The following is an 18,614-nucleotide window of genomic DNA, read 5'->3' as shown; positions in this document are numbered from 1 at the left end:
TACATAGGAACCGCACTGGTGTATGCCTGTAATCCCAGCAGCTTGGGAGCCTGAGGCAGGAGGATCACAAGTTTTTGAGGCCAGCCTGAGCAATTTAGTGAGGCCTTAAAGCAACTTAGTGAGTCTCTGTTTCAAAATAAAAAATAAAAAGGACTGGGGATGTGCCTAACTGGTTAAGCACCCCTGGGTTCAATCCCTGGTACCAAATAAGAAATTAAAAAAATATATATATAGGAAAAATGACTGGAAGCAAATATCCCAAAATGGCACAGTAGTTACTCTTGAGAGTATAGTTATGGATATTTTTATTTCTTTTTAACTTTCAAACTTCCTCTAAAAAGTGTTACATTTAAAATGAGAATAATTTTTACAAATAATTTAGCTATAATTTATATTTAAAGAACCAAATGCTCTGCTAGGTATTCATAGGTTATGTGACAATATAATGGAAAGAAGTTTTTTCAATGTTAAGTTTGAAAACCCCATCACATTAACACAGCCATTAAACAGAATGAGGCAGATATGCATATGTTAGAATAATCATCAACATTTATCATAAACATCCTTGTCCAGAGTACACAGTATACTCTGCCCACCCATCAGTCATGTAGTAGCCATCTAGGTTAGGGGATTTATTTTCCTTAATAATGGCCCCAAAACACTACAGTAATGATGAAAATTTGGATATGCCAAAGAGAAGCCACAAAGTACTTACTTTAAGTGAAAATTATGTGTTATAAGAAAAAACAGTATATAGAGTTCAACACTATCCAATTTCAGGCATCCACCAGAAGTCTAATGGGGGGGAACTACTGTACTTTATTCCTTCCTGGTCATGTTTGACAAGTCAATGCAAGTGGTTAAAAAGAGAGTCATGGGAGCCAGGCATGGTGGCACATCTGTTATCCCAACAACTTGGGAGACTGAGGCAGGAAGACTGCAAGTTGGAGGACTTAGCAAGACCTGGACTCAAAATAAAAATGGACGGGGGGGATGTAGCTCAGTAGAGTGCCCCTGGGTTCAATCCCCCATTACCTAAAAAAAAGGGGGGTGGGGGGCAAGGGTGTAGTTCAGTGGGTGGTAGAGTACTTGCATGGCATGGGCAAGGGTCTGGGATCAATCCCCAGATCCAAAAAAAAAGAAAGAAAGAAAAAGAAATCCAAAAGAACAGTTCATCTGAATCTCTTATCCTAGAGATTATGCTAGGCTATTTAGAACCACAAAATTTTTAATTTCATTTTTAAAAAAATCACCCAGTAATTAAACTTCCCCATTAATGTTAACTTTAACATTCTAATACATATTTTATAAGTTTTGACTCACCAGGTGGCTGATCTTGATTCATGTTTAATTTGGGTTCATTTCCTAAATGTGAATCTGATTTTGTTTTAGGTTTCAAAGACGGGAAGAATTTCATCATCAGATCTGAGGTAGGAGGAGGACTTCTACTCCTACGAGACTTGCTTAAGTCTTCTCCCTTCTTGACTGGTGCTACCTTCCTTTTAATTGTTTTGTCCATAACACATATTTCACTTTTATTAGGGTAGCAAGTCTGTGTCATTCCATAAATGGCTTCATCCCCAAGATTAATGGCATGTTTACATGAATTCTCTTCAAGGTCGGTCCAAGATCTTTCATCGTCAAAATCAATTTTACTCATACTTAGAAATGAGGGTCTTCTTGAGGGCTCAGGCACTTTATTCATGTTTTCTATTACAATAGACTCATCACTGCTATAATCTTTGTCAGACAAATCCAAATCAACATCTCTCCTTTTATCTTCTTGAGTCCTGGTATCCCTAATAGGCCCCTTGTCATTACAGACTTGTGGACTATCCTCTCCGTTGTTGAAACTTCTTTCTCCAGCCTCACTAGATGGTTTTATGGCAACATCAAGCTGCTCCTCAGAGTCAATGCTACTGTCACTATTTGTAACACCTTCATCATCACTTGCATCCCATTGCATTTGATTTTCAGAAGTGATCATCTGGAAGGCCTTCCTACTGATTTTACAAGAAGGTTCCCTCAATCCATCAGGCAAGGATGCTGAACCAAGAGATTTAGGTGTGACCTCACACTCCCTTTTACTTTCATGGGGAGGGTGATGGCCTGGATCCTCACCATGGTTATTCTGACTACTGGGATCCATCAGGTGTGTCTTTTCCTGCTGCACAGCTTTGACAGGGGTTGAAGACATCCGATGACCTTTGCTGATCTGTTGGTCTCTTTCTAAAATTTTCAGTACAAATGAAGAATTACTAGAAAATGATATTTCATCAGCAGCTTGCTCTAAAAATAAAAATTCATCCAATTCCAAATTTTCCTTTTCCTTTTCTCTTTCCCAATTCTCTAATTTTTTCTGAAGAGAAACATCAAGAGAAGATTCTGACTCCTTCACAATCTCATTTACTGGGCTCTTAGAAGCCATGCAGCTGACAGGTCCTGTTAAAAGACGCTGTCTGTCTTTCCCTTGTATCTTATTCCACATTTTGCAACCAGCATCACAGGGTTTTGTATACTCGGGTGCATTTTCTTTGTTATTAGATTGGACCTTTTTTTCTAGTTTAATTTGGTCTTTAATTTGCCCATCACATTTCTTCCCCATCTGTATTTTCAATACTGATGAAGAGAGATTTTTCCTATTATTGCTTTTAGGCACTTTAGGTTTTTGAGTGAGTGTAACAGAAGCAGTTTTGCTTCTAGCTTTATTTTCCTTTTTAAAAGTAGTATTCTCTGCACACAGTTCTTTATTTATAAGAGCAGTTTTCCGCTGGAATTGTTGTTTGTCTATTTTAAACACAGGGTGGTCCTCTGATGTGCTCTGGTTAGGCACTAGTTTACTTTCTTTCCCTTTTTGAATCTTAGATTTAGCATTAGTAAACCTAGCTAAACCTTCTCCTCGTTTTAAGAATGGTTGTTTGGGTTTTGCTTTTATTAGCAAAGGTTCTTCTGCCTCCTAAAATGAGAATATTTGAATTAATAATGATATATCCAAGTAATCTTAAAGTTACTATATAAATAACTATTGCCTTAGAATAACAATCAAAATAGTATAAATGCGAACCCTTAGCTGGTTTTTTTTCAGTTCTTGTTCTTCCAACCGAATTTGTTCTTCTAAATAGTCTTCAAATGTCTGCTTCCTTTCTCTAATGGCAGCTTTAATAGGCCTAATCATAAAAACAAAGTTAACACTCAAATCACAATATATGGATATTTTACACTCAGTGTGCCTCAACTACACTGAGAATTAATCTTTTTCAAAGTCAAGGACCAAGAGTTAGGAGTAAGCCCAGCAGTACAGCACACACTAAGTTCAAACAAGGCCCCTGGTTCCATCCCCAGCACCCAAGCAAACAAACACAAAACCCCCAAATTAGGACCTTCTTGAATTCTCCTTTGAGAATTTAATGAAAGCTACAATGCCTCACAAACCTGAAAAAAACAAAAATATACAATATTCTGCACATGATTTGGGAGATTCGAGAACACTTCTAAACTCCATCTACTGATTATAAAGTAACTTTTAATGTATTCATTATATAACTTTAAAATGGATTTTTAAATAGCTCATTAAATATGTATGTTTTGAATTAAGAAAAGTCCTTAACAATGTGAGTAAAGTCAAAGTCATTTTTCCCATATTATATAACATACTAAAATATTTCAAATATAAGAATAAACCTAAACTGCCTTAACATTTTAATTCTATAACTTAAATTGTGCAATTATAATTCATAAGTGACACCAAATGTGAGATTCCAATATCTAATTTTCCTCATCTCTAAAAAAGGATCTAACTATTTCAGAGAAAATTAATTTCATCCAGCTATTTCTCCTAAGGGAGGATATTTGCTCAGTTCTTCCAACACAATGTCAAAGCTACTTGAACTAATGTATCTCCCAACTCCATCTGTTGTTGACAGTATGTGATAAGTTTAGCCATCAACCTTATACTTATAAGCATATTCAAATGAAAACAAGCATAGAATCTTTAAAGAAAGTACTCAATAACAAAGGTTGTTATATTAAGCTGCGACATTTATTATTACTTTTCACATGAATAATACCTTTCTTCCATATTAACCACTTCTGAGGAATCATCAATCTTTTTTAAGTTCATATCATTCCCTTCCTGAATCTGTTCTGTTATTTTCTCCCAGCAAGATGAAATACCTTCTCCTAGGATAAAAATTAGGAATAATTTAGTTTAAAAAAAGGTAAAGTCTTAAAACATGAGAACTTAATAAGATACTATGCTAAAAAATATTTATTTGAAAGTAACATATGCTGAAAATGTTATGACACTCTAGGAAGTCTTCAATATGATAAAGAGAAGCTACAAACCAGACATGTAACCGCACACCTGTTAACTCAGCTACTCAAAAATGTAAAGCAAGAAGATCAGAAGTTCAAGGTCAGCCTAGGCAAGTTAACAAGACTTTCTCAAAATAATAAAAAGGGCTGTGGATAGAGCTCAGTGGTAGAATATCTGGGTTTAATCCCTAGTACCAGAAGGAAGAAAAAGTGGTGGCAGAATAAAAAAGATTAAAAAAATTCTAATAACCAAATATATGAATTTGATTGGATCCTGGTTTAAAAAATTTTTTGAAAGACATTTTTGGGAAAATAGAGGGAATTCCAAAATGAATTTAGATACTAAGGAATTACTGGGGTTTTTGGGGGGATACCATGTGATTGAACTCAGGGTGCCTGACCACTGAGCCACATCCCCAGCCCTATTTTGTATTTTATGTAGAGAAAGGGTTTCACTGAGTTGCTAGGCACCTCTCCATTGCTGAGGCTGGCTTTGAACTCACGATCCTTCTGCCTCAGCCTCCGAGCAGCTGGGATTACAAGCGTGCGCCACCACGCCTGACCTAAAGAATTACTGTTAATTTCCTTAAGTATAATAATGGTATTATGACTGTAGAGAGGAATGTTCTAATTTTTACTTGATACACACTGAAATATTTGGAATGAAGTACATATTACTTTCAGTGAAATGGCTCAGCAATTTTCATATATAGCTACAGATTAAAGATATACACATACCACATATATATTTACAAAGTAAGTATGGCAAAATATTAACCATCTAATCAATGCAATGGTCTTTGAACTTTTCTGGGTGTTTGGGGGGGAAAAAAAGGAAGTATGTTATGTAAAAGAAAAGACAAAGACATTTGAGATTTCCATATTGATAGAGTACTCTAGGAATAAGGCAATATATACAAAGGTAGGTAATCCTAAATGGTAGCCATAGACACCTTTATTGTGTTATTTGTATTTTTCTAATAACTTAATAGTACATTCACAAAAACACATTAAAATTAAAAAGTTTACAGGCTGGGATTGTGGCTCACTGATGGAGTGCTTGCTTAGCATGTGTGAGGCCCTGGGTTTGATCCTCAGCATCGCAAATAAATACATAAAATAAAGGTCCATCTACAACTAAAAAATTTTTCTTAAATATTTAAAAGTTTAGAAATACAGAAAACTTTTGACTTTCCACAAAGAATATTCAATAGATATATTATTTGATGACTAGCATAATGTCGACAATTATTACACTATGTTTATTGAGATTACAGGACATACTATAACACAAGAATAGTATACAATATTCATGATTGCAACAATACAAAAAAGGAGAGGAGAAAGGAGGCAGGAGCAGGGCTTTAAAAAAAAAAAAAAAAGACTAGGGCTGGGGTTGTGGCTCAGTGGTAGAGTGCTAGCCTAGCACATATGAGGCCCTGGGCTCAATCCTTAGCACCACATAAAAATAAACAAATAAAATAAATGTATTGTGACCAACTACAACTAAAAAATAAATATTAAAAAAAAAAAAAAGACTAGCTTGGGATGTAACTCAGTGATGGAGTTCTTCCATGTGCAAGGCACTGGGTTTTATCCCCTGCATTGCTCCCACACCCACACACACACACAAAAAAAAAAAAAAAATACAGCAAAAATGCCAAGAGATCACCGTGAGTTTACATTATCAAACAATGAGTACCAGTTCTCTGGCACAAATGTGCTAGGTGCTCCAAATATAGAGGCATAGTGAAAACAACCACCTAGGTTAGAAGAAACCTCTTTTATAAGTAACTCCCAACACCAGCTACTCCTGTGTGTGTTTCTGTGTATGTGTGCACATGCGTACACGCACAAAGGATTAAACCTAGTGGCAACGTACCACTGATTTATATCCCTACTCCTTTTTGAGCTTCAAGGCCCAAGCTGGCCTTGAACTTTTGATCCTCCTGCCTCAGCCTCCCAAGTAGCTCAAATTATAGACATTGCTACCACCTCATTCAGTACCACCAACCTTATTCTCATGTGTCATATATTTCCAGGCAATCAAAAAAAAAAAAAAAAATGGTACATGCAGAACTCACTGCCTCCCTCTTTGAAAACCCTATGCTACCTACAGAGTCTGAAGTCAGCATGAGTGTCAACAATTACTCTTGGAAAGTCAAATTCTAGCCTGGCTGTTTGTCTCAGTGGCTATGTAGCATGTGGAACCTTACAATTAGAGCCACAGGGGATAGAAAAAAATGCAAACAAGCCTGCTCTTAGTTTAAGACAAAACTTGATAATTCTGTTAGTTTTTACGTAAGTAATTCACCTGTAGGATGGCTATGGTTTTCTTCCTTCAAATCATTTTTCTCCACAGCTGGTTCTTGATACTGTGACTCATAAAACAAATTTGGAGAAGCACTTTTTGAAGGTAAGACAAAATCTTGATGAGTAGCTCTACAGAAGTTGTTTTGTTCATCAGATAAAATTCTGCAAACATGTGCTTTTTCTTGGGTTTGGTTAGAGTAGATACATGATGGCAAGAAGGATGTGGCTTTCTCTCCAGCAGCTGAATTTACTGGAGATCTGTACTTCTGGTTCTGATCGTCAGGCAGTAAAGTCAAACCTTACAATTACGAAAATCAACAAAGCTAATGCCTTCCAGCAATATTTTCTTTTCTGCCTAACAGTAATCCCTACTCCACAAAATGATAAAGCAGCCAGATGTGGTGGCATATGCTTATAATCCCAGCAGCTCAGTGGGGGCTGAGGCAGGAGGATCAAGTTCAAAGCCAGCCTCAACGAAAGTGAGGCTCTAAGCAACTCAGTGAGATTTTGTCTCTAATCTAAATACAAAAAAGGTCTGGGGATGTGGCTCAGTGTTTGAATGCCCCTGAGTTCAATCCCCTGTACCCCCATCCCGAAAAAAATGATAAAAGCATTTTTTTCTCCTTATTAAGAAACAGCGTTTAACAAAAATCACAAAACCTTTCATTCCAAAGTGATCTTCACATAATTTGATGAGAACACTATGCTTTCTGTGCATATGCATGTACATGTGCACGTCAAAGGTGGGAGCACCAAATAACTCTGGAATGCATCACTGCAGCTGCCAACTCTGCAAACCTGTGACAGTCACAGTTCAATACCAGTGCAGAGTTATGATCTGAGTCATTTCCTAATTAACAATAACTGCCTATAGTTTCTCCCCTTAGGCAACCCTTGAAATCTTATATCCTTGGGTGGTGGGTTTAAGATAGGAAAGAAATAAAGAAAAAGGAAACAAACAGGGAAAGAACTTTAAAAACTCCAAGAACACTTTCCCCTTCACCCTCAAACCTGTTTTCCTCCAGGCCTGAATTCTTAAAGGGTCCAATAAATCTTAGAGTACTGTAAATCCCATTAATTAATGCCTATATACCTTCTGTGCTTGCAGGATATATTTTTATACTAATTAAAGAGATACTATAGAGAAAGATACTGTAAAAACCATGACATAGGTAGTCTAAACACTACCAATTAGATGTCAATCTAAAGATTCTGAAAACAAGACCATCATGACCCACTCTGAACTCCACAATCAAAAGAAATGAGCCGATGTCATCCCACATTCTTTCAAACTCAGCTTATAGTTTTCTTCCTTCCTCCCTTCCTTCCTTCTCCCTTACTCCCTCCCTCCCTCCCTTCCTTCCTTCCTCCCTTCCTTTCTTTCTTTCTTTCCCCCCAATACTAGGGATTGAATCTAGGGGCGCTCTACCACTGAGCTACACCCTATACCTACACCCTTTGTACATTTTAAGATCGGGCCTTGCTAAGTTACTTAGGGCCTTCCTAAATTGCTGAGGCTGGCCTTGAACTTGCAATCCTCCTGCCTCAGCCTCCTGAGTCACTAAGATTACACCACACCTAGCTACAAAATTTCCTTTAAAAGAAGTCTGAAATCTCCAAAGCACATCTCACTCTCAAGCCTCAGCACTCCCTCTTCCCTTGAATGTGTATTCTCCTGTTATTTGCTTTTTCTGCTGTGTCTCTTGACACATCCTAAAATTCCTTTCTGCAGTGTAAGTCAAGAACCTGCCAGGGCAGAGGTGAGGTCCCTTTTCCTTTCTGGAGCACTTCCTTGGACCCCCACATTCAGTGACAGATTCACAGGTGACTTTTTCCTCATTTTCTAAATTTCTTGGACTATTTTTTTGTTTTGTTTTGTTCCGTAAGTCTCTGCTTTTGAAGTAACCCAATAAACAGAGTCTGCTATATATCTCTAACCTTCACTTCTTAAAGAAGTCATACCAACCATCCTACCTACTGCACCAACCCCTGAAATTCTGCTGCCAGTTCTGTGTTCTCCTGGACTGCCTCACCTAAATTTGGGAGTAAAGACATAATGGGAAGTGTTTTATACAACAGTGGATACCATTTATCACTTATCTACCTCAACTTCAGTCCACAAATAAAACTAGAAAATCAGGTAGGCCCCACAAAGTATCAGCTTCAACCTTTCTTCCTTGATAGCAAATATTCCTCACCCTATTCTAAATATTTTTGACCAACGAACATCTCACTGCAATCTGAAGAGGTTTTTGGCAAAATACTGCTCTAAAGCAATAAATTCTCCATGTGTGGTCTGTTAACTCCCTAGAGGTCTCTAAGACTATTTCAGGGTACTCGCCAAATCAATATTTTTTTCATAAAATATCCATTGATGGAACAAAAGCAAAATGAAAAATTGCTGGTACATCATTCAAGGCAAGACAGTACCACCCAACTATGCCAGTTGTAGTGTCACTGTTATTTGCCCCCCCTGTATAATCACAATCTTTAAAAAAAAAAAAGTTTTTACTTAAGAATGCCCTAAGCAAAATAGACATGGTGGCACACCCCCATAATCCCAGTAACTCAAGAGGCTGAGGCACAAGGATCACGAGTTTGAGGGCAGCCTCTGCAATTTAGAAAGATTCTGTCTCAAAATACAAAACAAAATGAATGAGGATATGGCTGAGTGGTAGAATTCCATGCTTTATGAACACTGTATGAGACAAAACGGGAAATACATATAAATCAAGTCTGCTGCAAACCATGAATTGACTTAAATTGAGCTGCAAGCTCAACCAGCCACTTCTTCCAAGGAACACACTTTTACTTGAAAGAATGAATGAGACAATCTATGGTTATTTAAACCTGAATATTTAGCATACATTTTCTCAAAAAGAAACAAGGTACATATAAATAGCTCACATTATTTGTTGCCAATAATAAAATTTGACCTCTCAAATAAAAATCAGAATTCTGGAAAACATATCCACCATCATGAGTTTGAAGGATATTTTATAATACTTCAAGACTTTGAAGATGAAACTGGCAGTGATATTAATGAGTATAATTTTTTGTATTGTGTACTGAGATGTCAACATTTTGAAAACCAACATAATTCAGTGAATCATTATTTTCCAAAATGATCAATGCCCTAAATCATACATGATTAAAAAAACTAATCAAAATGTCAAGATATTCAATTTATTTAACAGTATATTTTAAAATAATAGGACACAACAAATTGATTAATATGGTTTCAGATTCCTACTGGGAATAACCACTAAGAAATGACCATTTTTTAACATGCAGTATCAATGAAGAATATCCAGAATTATCTGAAAAGACTATTAAAATACTCCTCTTTTTCCAATTAGTTATCCACATGAAGTTGAAATTTTTTCAAATATTTCAACCAAAACAACATAATTCAACAAACTAAGTTGCAAAATTAGGAAGAAAATCAGCTGAGTTCTATTAAGCCAGAAGTTAATGATACTTTCTAAAATAGAAAATAAAAATAATGCCTTTCTTCTCACATTATTGTCTTAGAAAATAATTTTCATTTTAAAAATGCTATTTTTAGTAAAATGCAACTGGTTTATTATTCCAAGTTAGTTTAAAATGTCTTAGTATTTCTAATATAACTACTTATGGTTTGAATGGTTAATGTCCCCCTAATGGCTCATAAACTAAAACCTTAGCAGCCTGTGGTTCTGTTGGGAGGTGCTAGAACCTTTAGGAAGTGGGACCTAATGAAAGGAAGTTAGGTCACCGGGTGCATGCATTCAAGAGGATATTGGGTCTATGGCCCCTTCCCCTCTTCCACTCACACTCTCTCTTCCCTCCCTTCCCACTCCTGTCTGGCCACTATTAGATGAGCAACTCTTACAGTATATAGGCTCAGAGCAATACAATCAAGTCATCATGGCCTTGAAAAACACCAAGAGGAGGAAAGAGGTTTTGGATTGCAAGAGATCTCAGTTTGATCACCACATCTACTATTTATTAGGTATGTGACCAGGGGCAAGTAATTTAACTTCTCTCAGGCAAAGCTCCTCCTCCAAAACCTCTGAAACAGTAAGCCAAAATTAACATTTTCACCTGTAAGTTGTTTATCTCAGATATTTTGTCATGGTAACAGAATACTAACACAGTAACTTATTAATAAATATAGCCCATAAGGCTGGGATTGAGGCGCAGTGGTAGAGCACTTGTCTAGCAAGTGTGAGGCACTGGGTTCAATCCTCAGCACCACATAAAAATAAATAAAGGTATTGTGTCCATCTACAACTGAAAATAAAATATAATAAATAAATAAATAAATAAAGCCCATAGAGCAAAAATTCTTTAGGATCTTCAATAATTTAAGAGTATTAAGAGGTTCTGAAACTAGAAAAGTTTGAAAATCACTGCCCTGCATAGCTCAGTTGTAGAACATGTACTTGACATGCACAAGACCCTGGGTTCAATCCCTAGCACCAAACACACAAAAGAAAACACTGCCTGCCTCAAAGCAAACTGTTCAATAACTGAATGGGGCCAGTTCTGATACCAGTAACTATGACATGTGCTTCCCTATTACTCCATAGCACTAGTCTGCAATAAAAAGTACCACAGTCTATTATTTATATGATCCTATTATTTTCTTATATTCCATAAAGCCCCCTAAAACCTTCTTCACCTGTTATAGTTTTTCATCATCACTCACCCCACTCCCACCCAGCCACACTCATTTGCCAATGTCTTTTCTTCTCCATTTTCTCAATGTCCAGTTCAATCTCTATACAGAACAGGCTCTTTCCTGAACCAGTAAAATGTGTACCTTTGAAGACAGCAGCAAGAAGCATACACACTTTTCAAACTGTGGAAGACAATTCATTAACAATTTTATCATCAGACCCAATAAGTTACTGCTGACTTATTTTTTTAAATGACACAGAATTAGAATAAACAAAATAGAAAATATCCCTCTACATCACCAGGCACACCAATAAAGATTGATAATATAAAATTTACTTGTCATTATGAGTCCTGACTGAAATGTTTTCGCTACTATGGAATGTGGTCAAAAACTTTTAAAAACACTATTCCAGATCACATTTTAACAAGTTATTTTCCCTCATAAGCTCATGATGCTTTCTGTTAACAGAATATTATCATCTTTAACCACATAACAAACATTTTGGGTATTGTTCTTCATTTGAACAGAGTGGCTTCTATTGTTTACTGACCATTCTATATGTTTAACTTTACTGGCCTCTAATAGTTTTCATTCATTAGGCAGGGGATGCATACCAGTAGCTCTAGCCAAACTGGGCTCTTTTTTTTTTTAGTTGTTGGGGTTGGACCTTTATTTATTTATATGTGGTGCTGAGAATTGAACCCAGGGCCCGACACATGCTAGGCAAGCGCTCTACCACTGAGCTACAGCCCCAGCCCTTTTTTCTTAATAAATTGACTGATAGGTGTGGTTCAGTAGTAGAGGGCATACTTGACATACACAAGGCGCTGTGTTCAACCCCAGCACCCAAATAAATAAATAAACAAATATGAAGGCCGTTGAGCAGACCACATGCACCCCAGAATGCCAGTTCCCACTAATTTCATTCATATTACACTACTCCCATATTTCACTCTGATCTGTCTGACCCCTGAAGAAACTGGAGTTTGTAACATATGATAGGAATGGTAGAAATCACCTGTCAGACTACTAAAAGAAAGAACTGTGTGAAACTGTTTCTCATCCTATTAACTGAAGGCCCTGTGTAAGCAAAACATACCTGGAAGCATGTGCTGCCCAGACACTATAGTAAGCAGCTTTTCTTGTTCTTCCATGAGCCTTTGTAGTTGCTCTAACTGTTGCCTCTTCAGTTGTTCTTGCTTCTTCTGTTGTACTTCCTTCAGCTTTTTAAACATAAAATTAACTATTAAAGGAGCAAAACTTTCTTCGTGGACACTTGCTCCTTACATTTATCTCACTCCTTCCCATTTCCCTTCTCCTGTATTCCCTCATAGGGAATTTCAGAGAGGGATCCCCTCAGTAAATAAGTCTGCCACCAAAACTCTAAAATCCAATTTCTTCTGAGCAAATTATGTCAGCTATCTCACCTAAGAAACAAAAAAAGTCACATGAATCCTCCAAGTCTTACAATAGGATGGGTATTCAGGGCATCATCAACTTTTTTCTCCTAGTGTTTGAACAACCATTTCTAATTTAGCTCTCATTATAAGATACAACTTAAAGAAATAAAGTTTTATATCTTACATATTAAATAATCTTTAATGTTGCACATTAGACAAAAGGCAAAATCTAGTATTTTGAGGATTTCAGAATAAAAGGGAAAAATAAGAGGATCTGGAACAAATAACTTACAATCATATAATACCTGCAATAACACAAACACATATAAGGCCAAATTCTATTATACCTGTTCGAGTTTTTTAAAAAGTGGGTCTTTATAAGCCACTTGTTGTAATTCACTCACAAGATTGGGAATAAAGTCATTTTTATTATCTTCCTGGTGTTCAGAAGCATCCTGGCATGCTACTATTTGTGGTTCCTTTTTAACTAAAGGAAAGATTGTATGGACTTCAGATTTTTCTGACTGTAGTTTAAAAAGGCCATCAGACTCCAATTTCTGTTCTTCATGAAGTGAATCTTCTTCACTAATAAAACTGAAGCTCTTTGAAAAATATGCAGCTTTAACAGGAAAGCTGGTAGAAGCATTTGTAGCTGTTTGCTTATCTTCATCTGTTTCCAAAATAGGAAATCCACGATTTAATATGACCCCAGCCCGAGAAGGATTGGTCATCCATTGGGTTAGGAAGTTCTGCCCACTGTTTAACTCTGAAGAGGCTGGCATCAGGAACATTTTAGTCAAATGACACTATTATATTTAAATAATGGAAAAGTCAGAAGAGCTCTTGATTTTCAATACCTACAGACAAAGACAGGCAACAAAAAGTATTAGTTAAACCTACTAGAGTTCTACCCAAAACTAGCCCAAATCTCAACCCACCACAAAAGGCTTAAGTCAACAGAGCAACTGGGCATTAAGTTACATGGGTTTTTTTGTTTGTTTATTTTTGTCTTCAAAATATCCAAATTGTATAAGAAAACCTGCGATCCCTCTGCTCTAAATATTCAATTACTAATGACATTATTATACAAGTGCTAGATCAGTTGACCTTTGGAAGCTAAGAGACACTGTTTAAAAAAAAAAAAAAAAATATATATATATATATATATATATATGAGTGAAATCATTTTTAAATGATTTCTTATATATATTGCCTTAAAAAAAACTTTTTTTTTTTTTTTTTTAATGTGGTGCTGAGGATCAAACCCAGTGCCTCACACATGCTAGGCAAGCACTCTACCACTGAGCCACAACCCCAGCCAGGAAGCTAAGACACTTTTAAGTTACTCATTAAAAAAAAAAAATCACTACCACTGTCATGTATTACCCACGTCATGTATTACCCACACTAAGCATTTTCTTGCTTCTTTGCCCAGCTGTTTTCTCCCTAGTTCCAGAAGGAAAGTTGTCACCACTACTACCATCAACACCACTACTCATAGCTTTACCTGGTACTGTTTCCCCAACTTTTCCTCCTCCATATCTCCCCAAAATCCCTTGCCCACTAGGCTGTCCCTCATTTGTATTCCTAAAGATTCGTGACTCGACTGTTTCAGCATTTATCTCAGTATTAGTAGCATTTTGCTTTCAAGTTCATACTCTACCAAACTGCGGAGCTCCTCCTAAAAAATATCTGTATATTTTCCCCCCGCCTAACACTATGCCTGGCAGACAGAAGGAACCTGATAAAAGTTTGCTAAAAGTAAGTTTAAAATAAATCATAACTCGGCACAGTGACACAGGCCTGTAATCCCACCAACTCAGGAGGCTGAGACAAGAGAATCTCAAGTTCAAGTCCAGGCTCAACATTATTATTTTTCTAGTTGGAAAAAAAATAAGCACAATCTTTAATTTCCAAACATGCACACTATTGAAGAACTGGAGATGCAGAAGTTAGTACTATGACCAGAATAGTGAAGGAAAAAAGACTAGAAAGTATGTCACAAGTTTCATACCAAATGGCAACTGTAATTTTCCACAGTATAACAGATTTAAAAAGCTATCTATTGCCAGGCGTGGTGGCACACACCTGTAATCCCAGCAGCTTAGGAGGCAGAGGCAGGAGGATCCAAGTTCAAAGCCAGCCTCAACAACAGAGAGGCACTAAGCAACTCAGTGAGACCATTTCTAAATAAAATACAAAATAGGGCTGGGGATGTGGCTCAGTGGCCAAGGGCCCCTGAGTTCAATCCCCAATATCCCCCCTCAAAAAAAAAAAATAGGGGCTGAGGGCATAGCTCTATGGTATAGTGAGCTATGGCACCCTAAAAAATAAAAATTGAAAAAATAAAGAAATAATGTTGAGATACTTTCAGCAAAAACAATTAACTCCTGATCTGTTTATTCTTAATTATAAAAAATTGATGAAATTAGCTATCTGCATCAGAAATAAATATCCAAGAAACAATTTAAAATAATTCTGAACAGGATCTAAACTTATAGCTTTGGCCAGGCATTAAAAACAACTGTACCAAAAGAAAGACGGCTGAAAATGTGGTTCAGTGGTGGTGAATAGGGCACATGCCTAGTATGTGCCAATGCCCTGAGTTCAATCTCTAGCACTGCCAAAAAACAAAAACAAACTCGCACCAACAGAAAAAAGTAGGGAGAAAACATTTTTAGATGGTGAAAAAATAAATAAATTCATAAATTTATAAAGATAAATGAGTTCATTTGTCTGAAAATTATGAGATTTAAGAAGATATTTTAATTATAAGATTAAAGAAGACATTTTATATATAGTTAAGTAACCAAAGAATTGTTCATGAACCCTTATAATATGAACTGATTCAAAACTGGAAAAACTACTTTTCTTTAGTTTTATGAGGGTGGTGCAATAAGAGAAATTGACCAAGTTAGATACATCTTTTCTCAAAGATCATCTACATTTACAAAGAAATGTTATCTATTCATAGCCTCAAAAATTGAATTTGTGGGGCTGAGACTGTAGCTCAGTGGTAGAGCACTTGCCTAGTATGTGTGCGATACTGGGTTTGATTCTCAGCACCACATAAAAATAAATAAAAATATTTATAGGTATTGTGTCCATCTACAACTAAAAAAAAATTGTTTTTAAATAAAACAAACTGAACCTGGGAATAGATATTTTAATATTCTAACAAAGAATTCCAGCTAGACATGAAAATTAGTTTTCACGACAGATTGTCTATTAGGAAAAATCTGGATTTAACTAGACACAATGGCACACACCTGTAATCCTAGCTACTTAGGAAGCCAAAGCAAAAGAATCATAAATTCGAAGCCAGCCTCCACAATTTAGAGTCCCTGCCTCAAAGTAAAAAAATAAAAAGGGCTAGTCAGTCATAGAGCACCCCTGGGTTCAACCCTCATTACCACATACACACGAAGGGAAAAAATGCTGGATTTATGGATTTAATGAAATTTTTAAACAAGAGACTGCTTTGTAGCTTCATTCCACTGTATGATATACACTGTGCTCAGTTTTCTGAAGCAGAATCCATGAACAGTATCGTGGACAGAGATGTTTAAACTTTTCAGTACATTTAAATGCTATGAATCACCAGTTTATAGAACTGTTAAAAGAAATGGAAGACAGTGAACTTAATAATATTGGTTTGGTTTGGTTTGGTTTGGTACTGAGGTTTGAACTCAAGGGTGCTTAATCAATGAGTCACATTCTCAGCCTTTTTTATTTTTTGAGGCAGGGTCTCACTAAATTGCTTAGGGACTTGCTAAATTGCTGAGGCTGGCTTTGATCCTCCTGCCTCAGCCTCCCAAATTGCTAGGATTACAGGTATATGCCAATGGGTTGGCCAATGATACTGTTTTGGTTTTTTGTTTTGTTTCGGCCACTGCTCCCTGGTTGAGTTGTGAGAGGGCTTTTACAAGATTTAGTGCATTATTAATTCCTACTATCAACTAAAGGTTTTCTTAAAACAAAAGGAATGCTTGCCAATCATTCAATTGTCAAAGACAAAAATGTCTGTGGTTTATGTTTCCTTACATTGATACCACACTTTGATAACCACAGCTATTTAAGCATTGCAATAAATAAAAAAACAACTAGCTAGGCTTGGTGGGGCCAGGCCTATAATCACAGTGACTCAGGAGGGCTGAAGCAGGAGAAACTCCAGTGCAAGGCCAGCCTCAGCAACTTAGCAAGGCTCTTAAAAAAGACTGGGGATGCAGCTCAGTGGTAAAGAGCCCCATGGTTCAATACCCAGCACAAAAAAAAAAAAAAAGAAAAAGAAAAAGAAATAAAAACTGCTGAGGGCAACAATATGGATGAGTAATGATGAATAAAAATTAGACACAAATATACAGTGTAAGTTTCCAATTACATGAAGTTCATAAAGAGGCAAAAAAAATCTTCAGTTATAGAAGTCAGGATGGTGGTTATCCAGAAATATGGAGCTGGTATTGACTGCCAAAGGACTCCTGCCTTCAGGGAATATACACACTGGGCGGTACCCTTACCAATAGCACACTTTCCTGGATATCTGTTGCTCCTATTTAGTGACTTCTAAAAACCTGTTCTAAGCAAACTAATTTTAATTATTTTTAGGTTGGAAACTAATCTTAAAAAAAGAACTTTTCATCAAAATCAGCCAGATAATCTTGGTTAAACTTCAATGACCTTAGCGGGAAATCTTTTGAAATACAAATTTAGAAGACGACAAACTATAATGTCATTTTGTAACGTGGAAAATGTCAAAAATTCCCTACTAGACGACAGGTGGAATACAGATATGGGGCATCTTGACCCCATTTAAAAATACTGACTCACCTGAATATTCTATTACTGATACCTAAAATCAATAAAGCATAAATAGCAAAACATTTTTAAAGGGTTAGAACGTGTACTCAGACTTTCCACACATTAAAGTCTAAGGGACAAACTCATCAAACTGTTGAGCATCAGACATCCTATTTTTACTGTTTATCAATTACACCTCAGTAAAGCCGTTAAAAAAAAAAAAAAACTGACAAATCGACAGACTTGAAGCCTCCAAAGAGTGCTATGTGAACTTTCTTTAAAACAGTGGGGGATAAAATAAATTCTCTACACTGGTAAGCGGGAAAACTGGTTAGAAACAGCATATTAAAATACACCCTCAGACCCGTGAAAAGCAAGTAGCTGGACTGAGGAGGTGTTTTGTCCCTATAAAATACAACACTTCCTTGAAGGCCACGAATTCACACAAAGCTTTCAAAGAGACGCCCTGACAAGGCTGAGCGAGACGGGCCCGATGGAGTGAAGCCACTCCACAGCCCATGCCGGAGCGGACGCAACTCCTGCGCGTGTAACAGGAGCCTCAAGTCTGCCCCAGTCCACGACTGAGACCCACCTAACCAAAAGGGAAGGCTCCCCAGGCTCTCGGAAGAACAAAGCAGCGCTAACCGAAGAAGCCTCTGAACTGCCACCGCTTGCCAGCGCCCGATTCCCTACGCGCCCCAGCGATACAGTGCCAAGGCCCAAGTCCAGCCCTTCGGTACACCCAGGCCCTCTTAAGGACTCGAGCAGCGGACAAGAGCTCCTCCGCTCCTATCGGCCACGAATTACCGATCAGCGAAGCTTCTTTGGTTCGGTCCACTCGAATTAACGACAGAATTAGCCCGGCATTTACAAAAGAGCCGCCACAATTACCGCGGCGGTCGGAGCCACGCCCCCGGACAGGTCCTGTCCCACCCGACCCGAGGGCTCCTGGGAAGTGTAGTTTCCACCGACCCCTTCGGGCTTTTGTACGGGCATCACTGCACCCACACAAACTACAGCTCCCAGGGACGCCACGCGACAGATGGTGCCTAGGGAATGGACTGCGAGCCGCCTTCCGCTCCGCGGAAGTTTGGTTGGGAGGGGTGGGGCCGGAGCTGAGTGAG

The 18,614-nt window shown here is 37.4% G+C and overlaps 1 protein-coding gene across 3 annotated transcripts in view; it reads right to left on the bottom strand.

Moving 5' to 3' along the window:
• Positions 1–18,404, bottom strand: part of Cpap (centrosome assembly and centriole elongation protein) — a 59,340-nt gene extending 40,936 nt beyond the window's left edge. For 2 of the 3 annotated variants that reach the window (XM_071611369.1, XM_071611370.1), the window contains exons 1-7: positions 18,298–18,404; positions 13,041–13,550; positions 12,393–12,516; positions 6,629–6,925; positions 4,068–4,179; positions 3,065–3,167; positions 1,324–2,956 (exon numbers count right to left, since the gene is read on the bottom strand). In XM_071611369.1, the coding sequence (XP_071467470.1) occupies positions 1,324–2,956; positions 3,065–3,167; positions 4,068–4,179; positions 6,629–6,925; positions 12,393–12,516; positions 13,041–13,484 (2,713 nt within the window). In that variant the 5' untranslated portion in view covers positions 13,485–13,550; positions 18,298–18,404. The remainder of the gene's footprint in view (positions 1–1,323; positions 2,957–3,064; positions 3,168–4,067; positions 4,180–6,628; positions 6,926–12,392; positions 12,517–13,040; positions 13,551–18,297) is intronic. The other variant, XM_071611371.1, reaches the window with a different exon arrangement.
• Between the last annotated feature and the right edge of the window lie 210 nt (positions 18,405–18,614).

Source organism: Marmota flaviventris, chromosome 4, assembly GCF_047511675.1.
Source record: "Marmota flaviventris isolate mMarFla1 chromosome 4, mMarFla1.hap1, whole genome shotgun sequence".
In the NCBI taxonomy this organism is placed as follows: domain Eukaryota; kingdom Metazoa; phylum Chordata; class Mammalia; order Rodentia; family Sciuridae; genus Marmota; species Marmota flaviventris.
The sequence above is the reverse complement of the archived record's forward strand: the minus strand, read 5'-3'. Positions and strand labels throughout refer to the sequence as shown.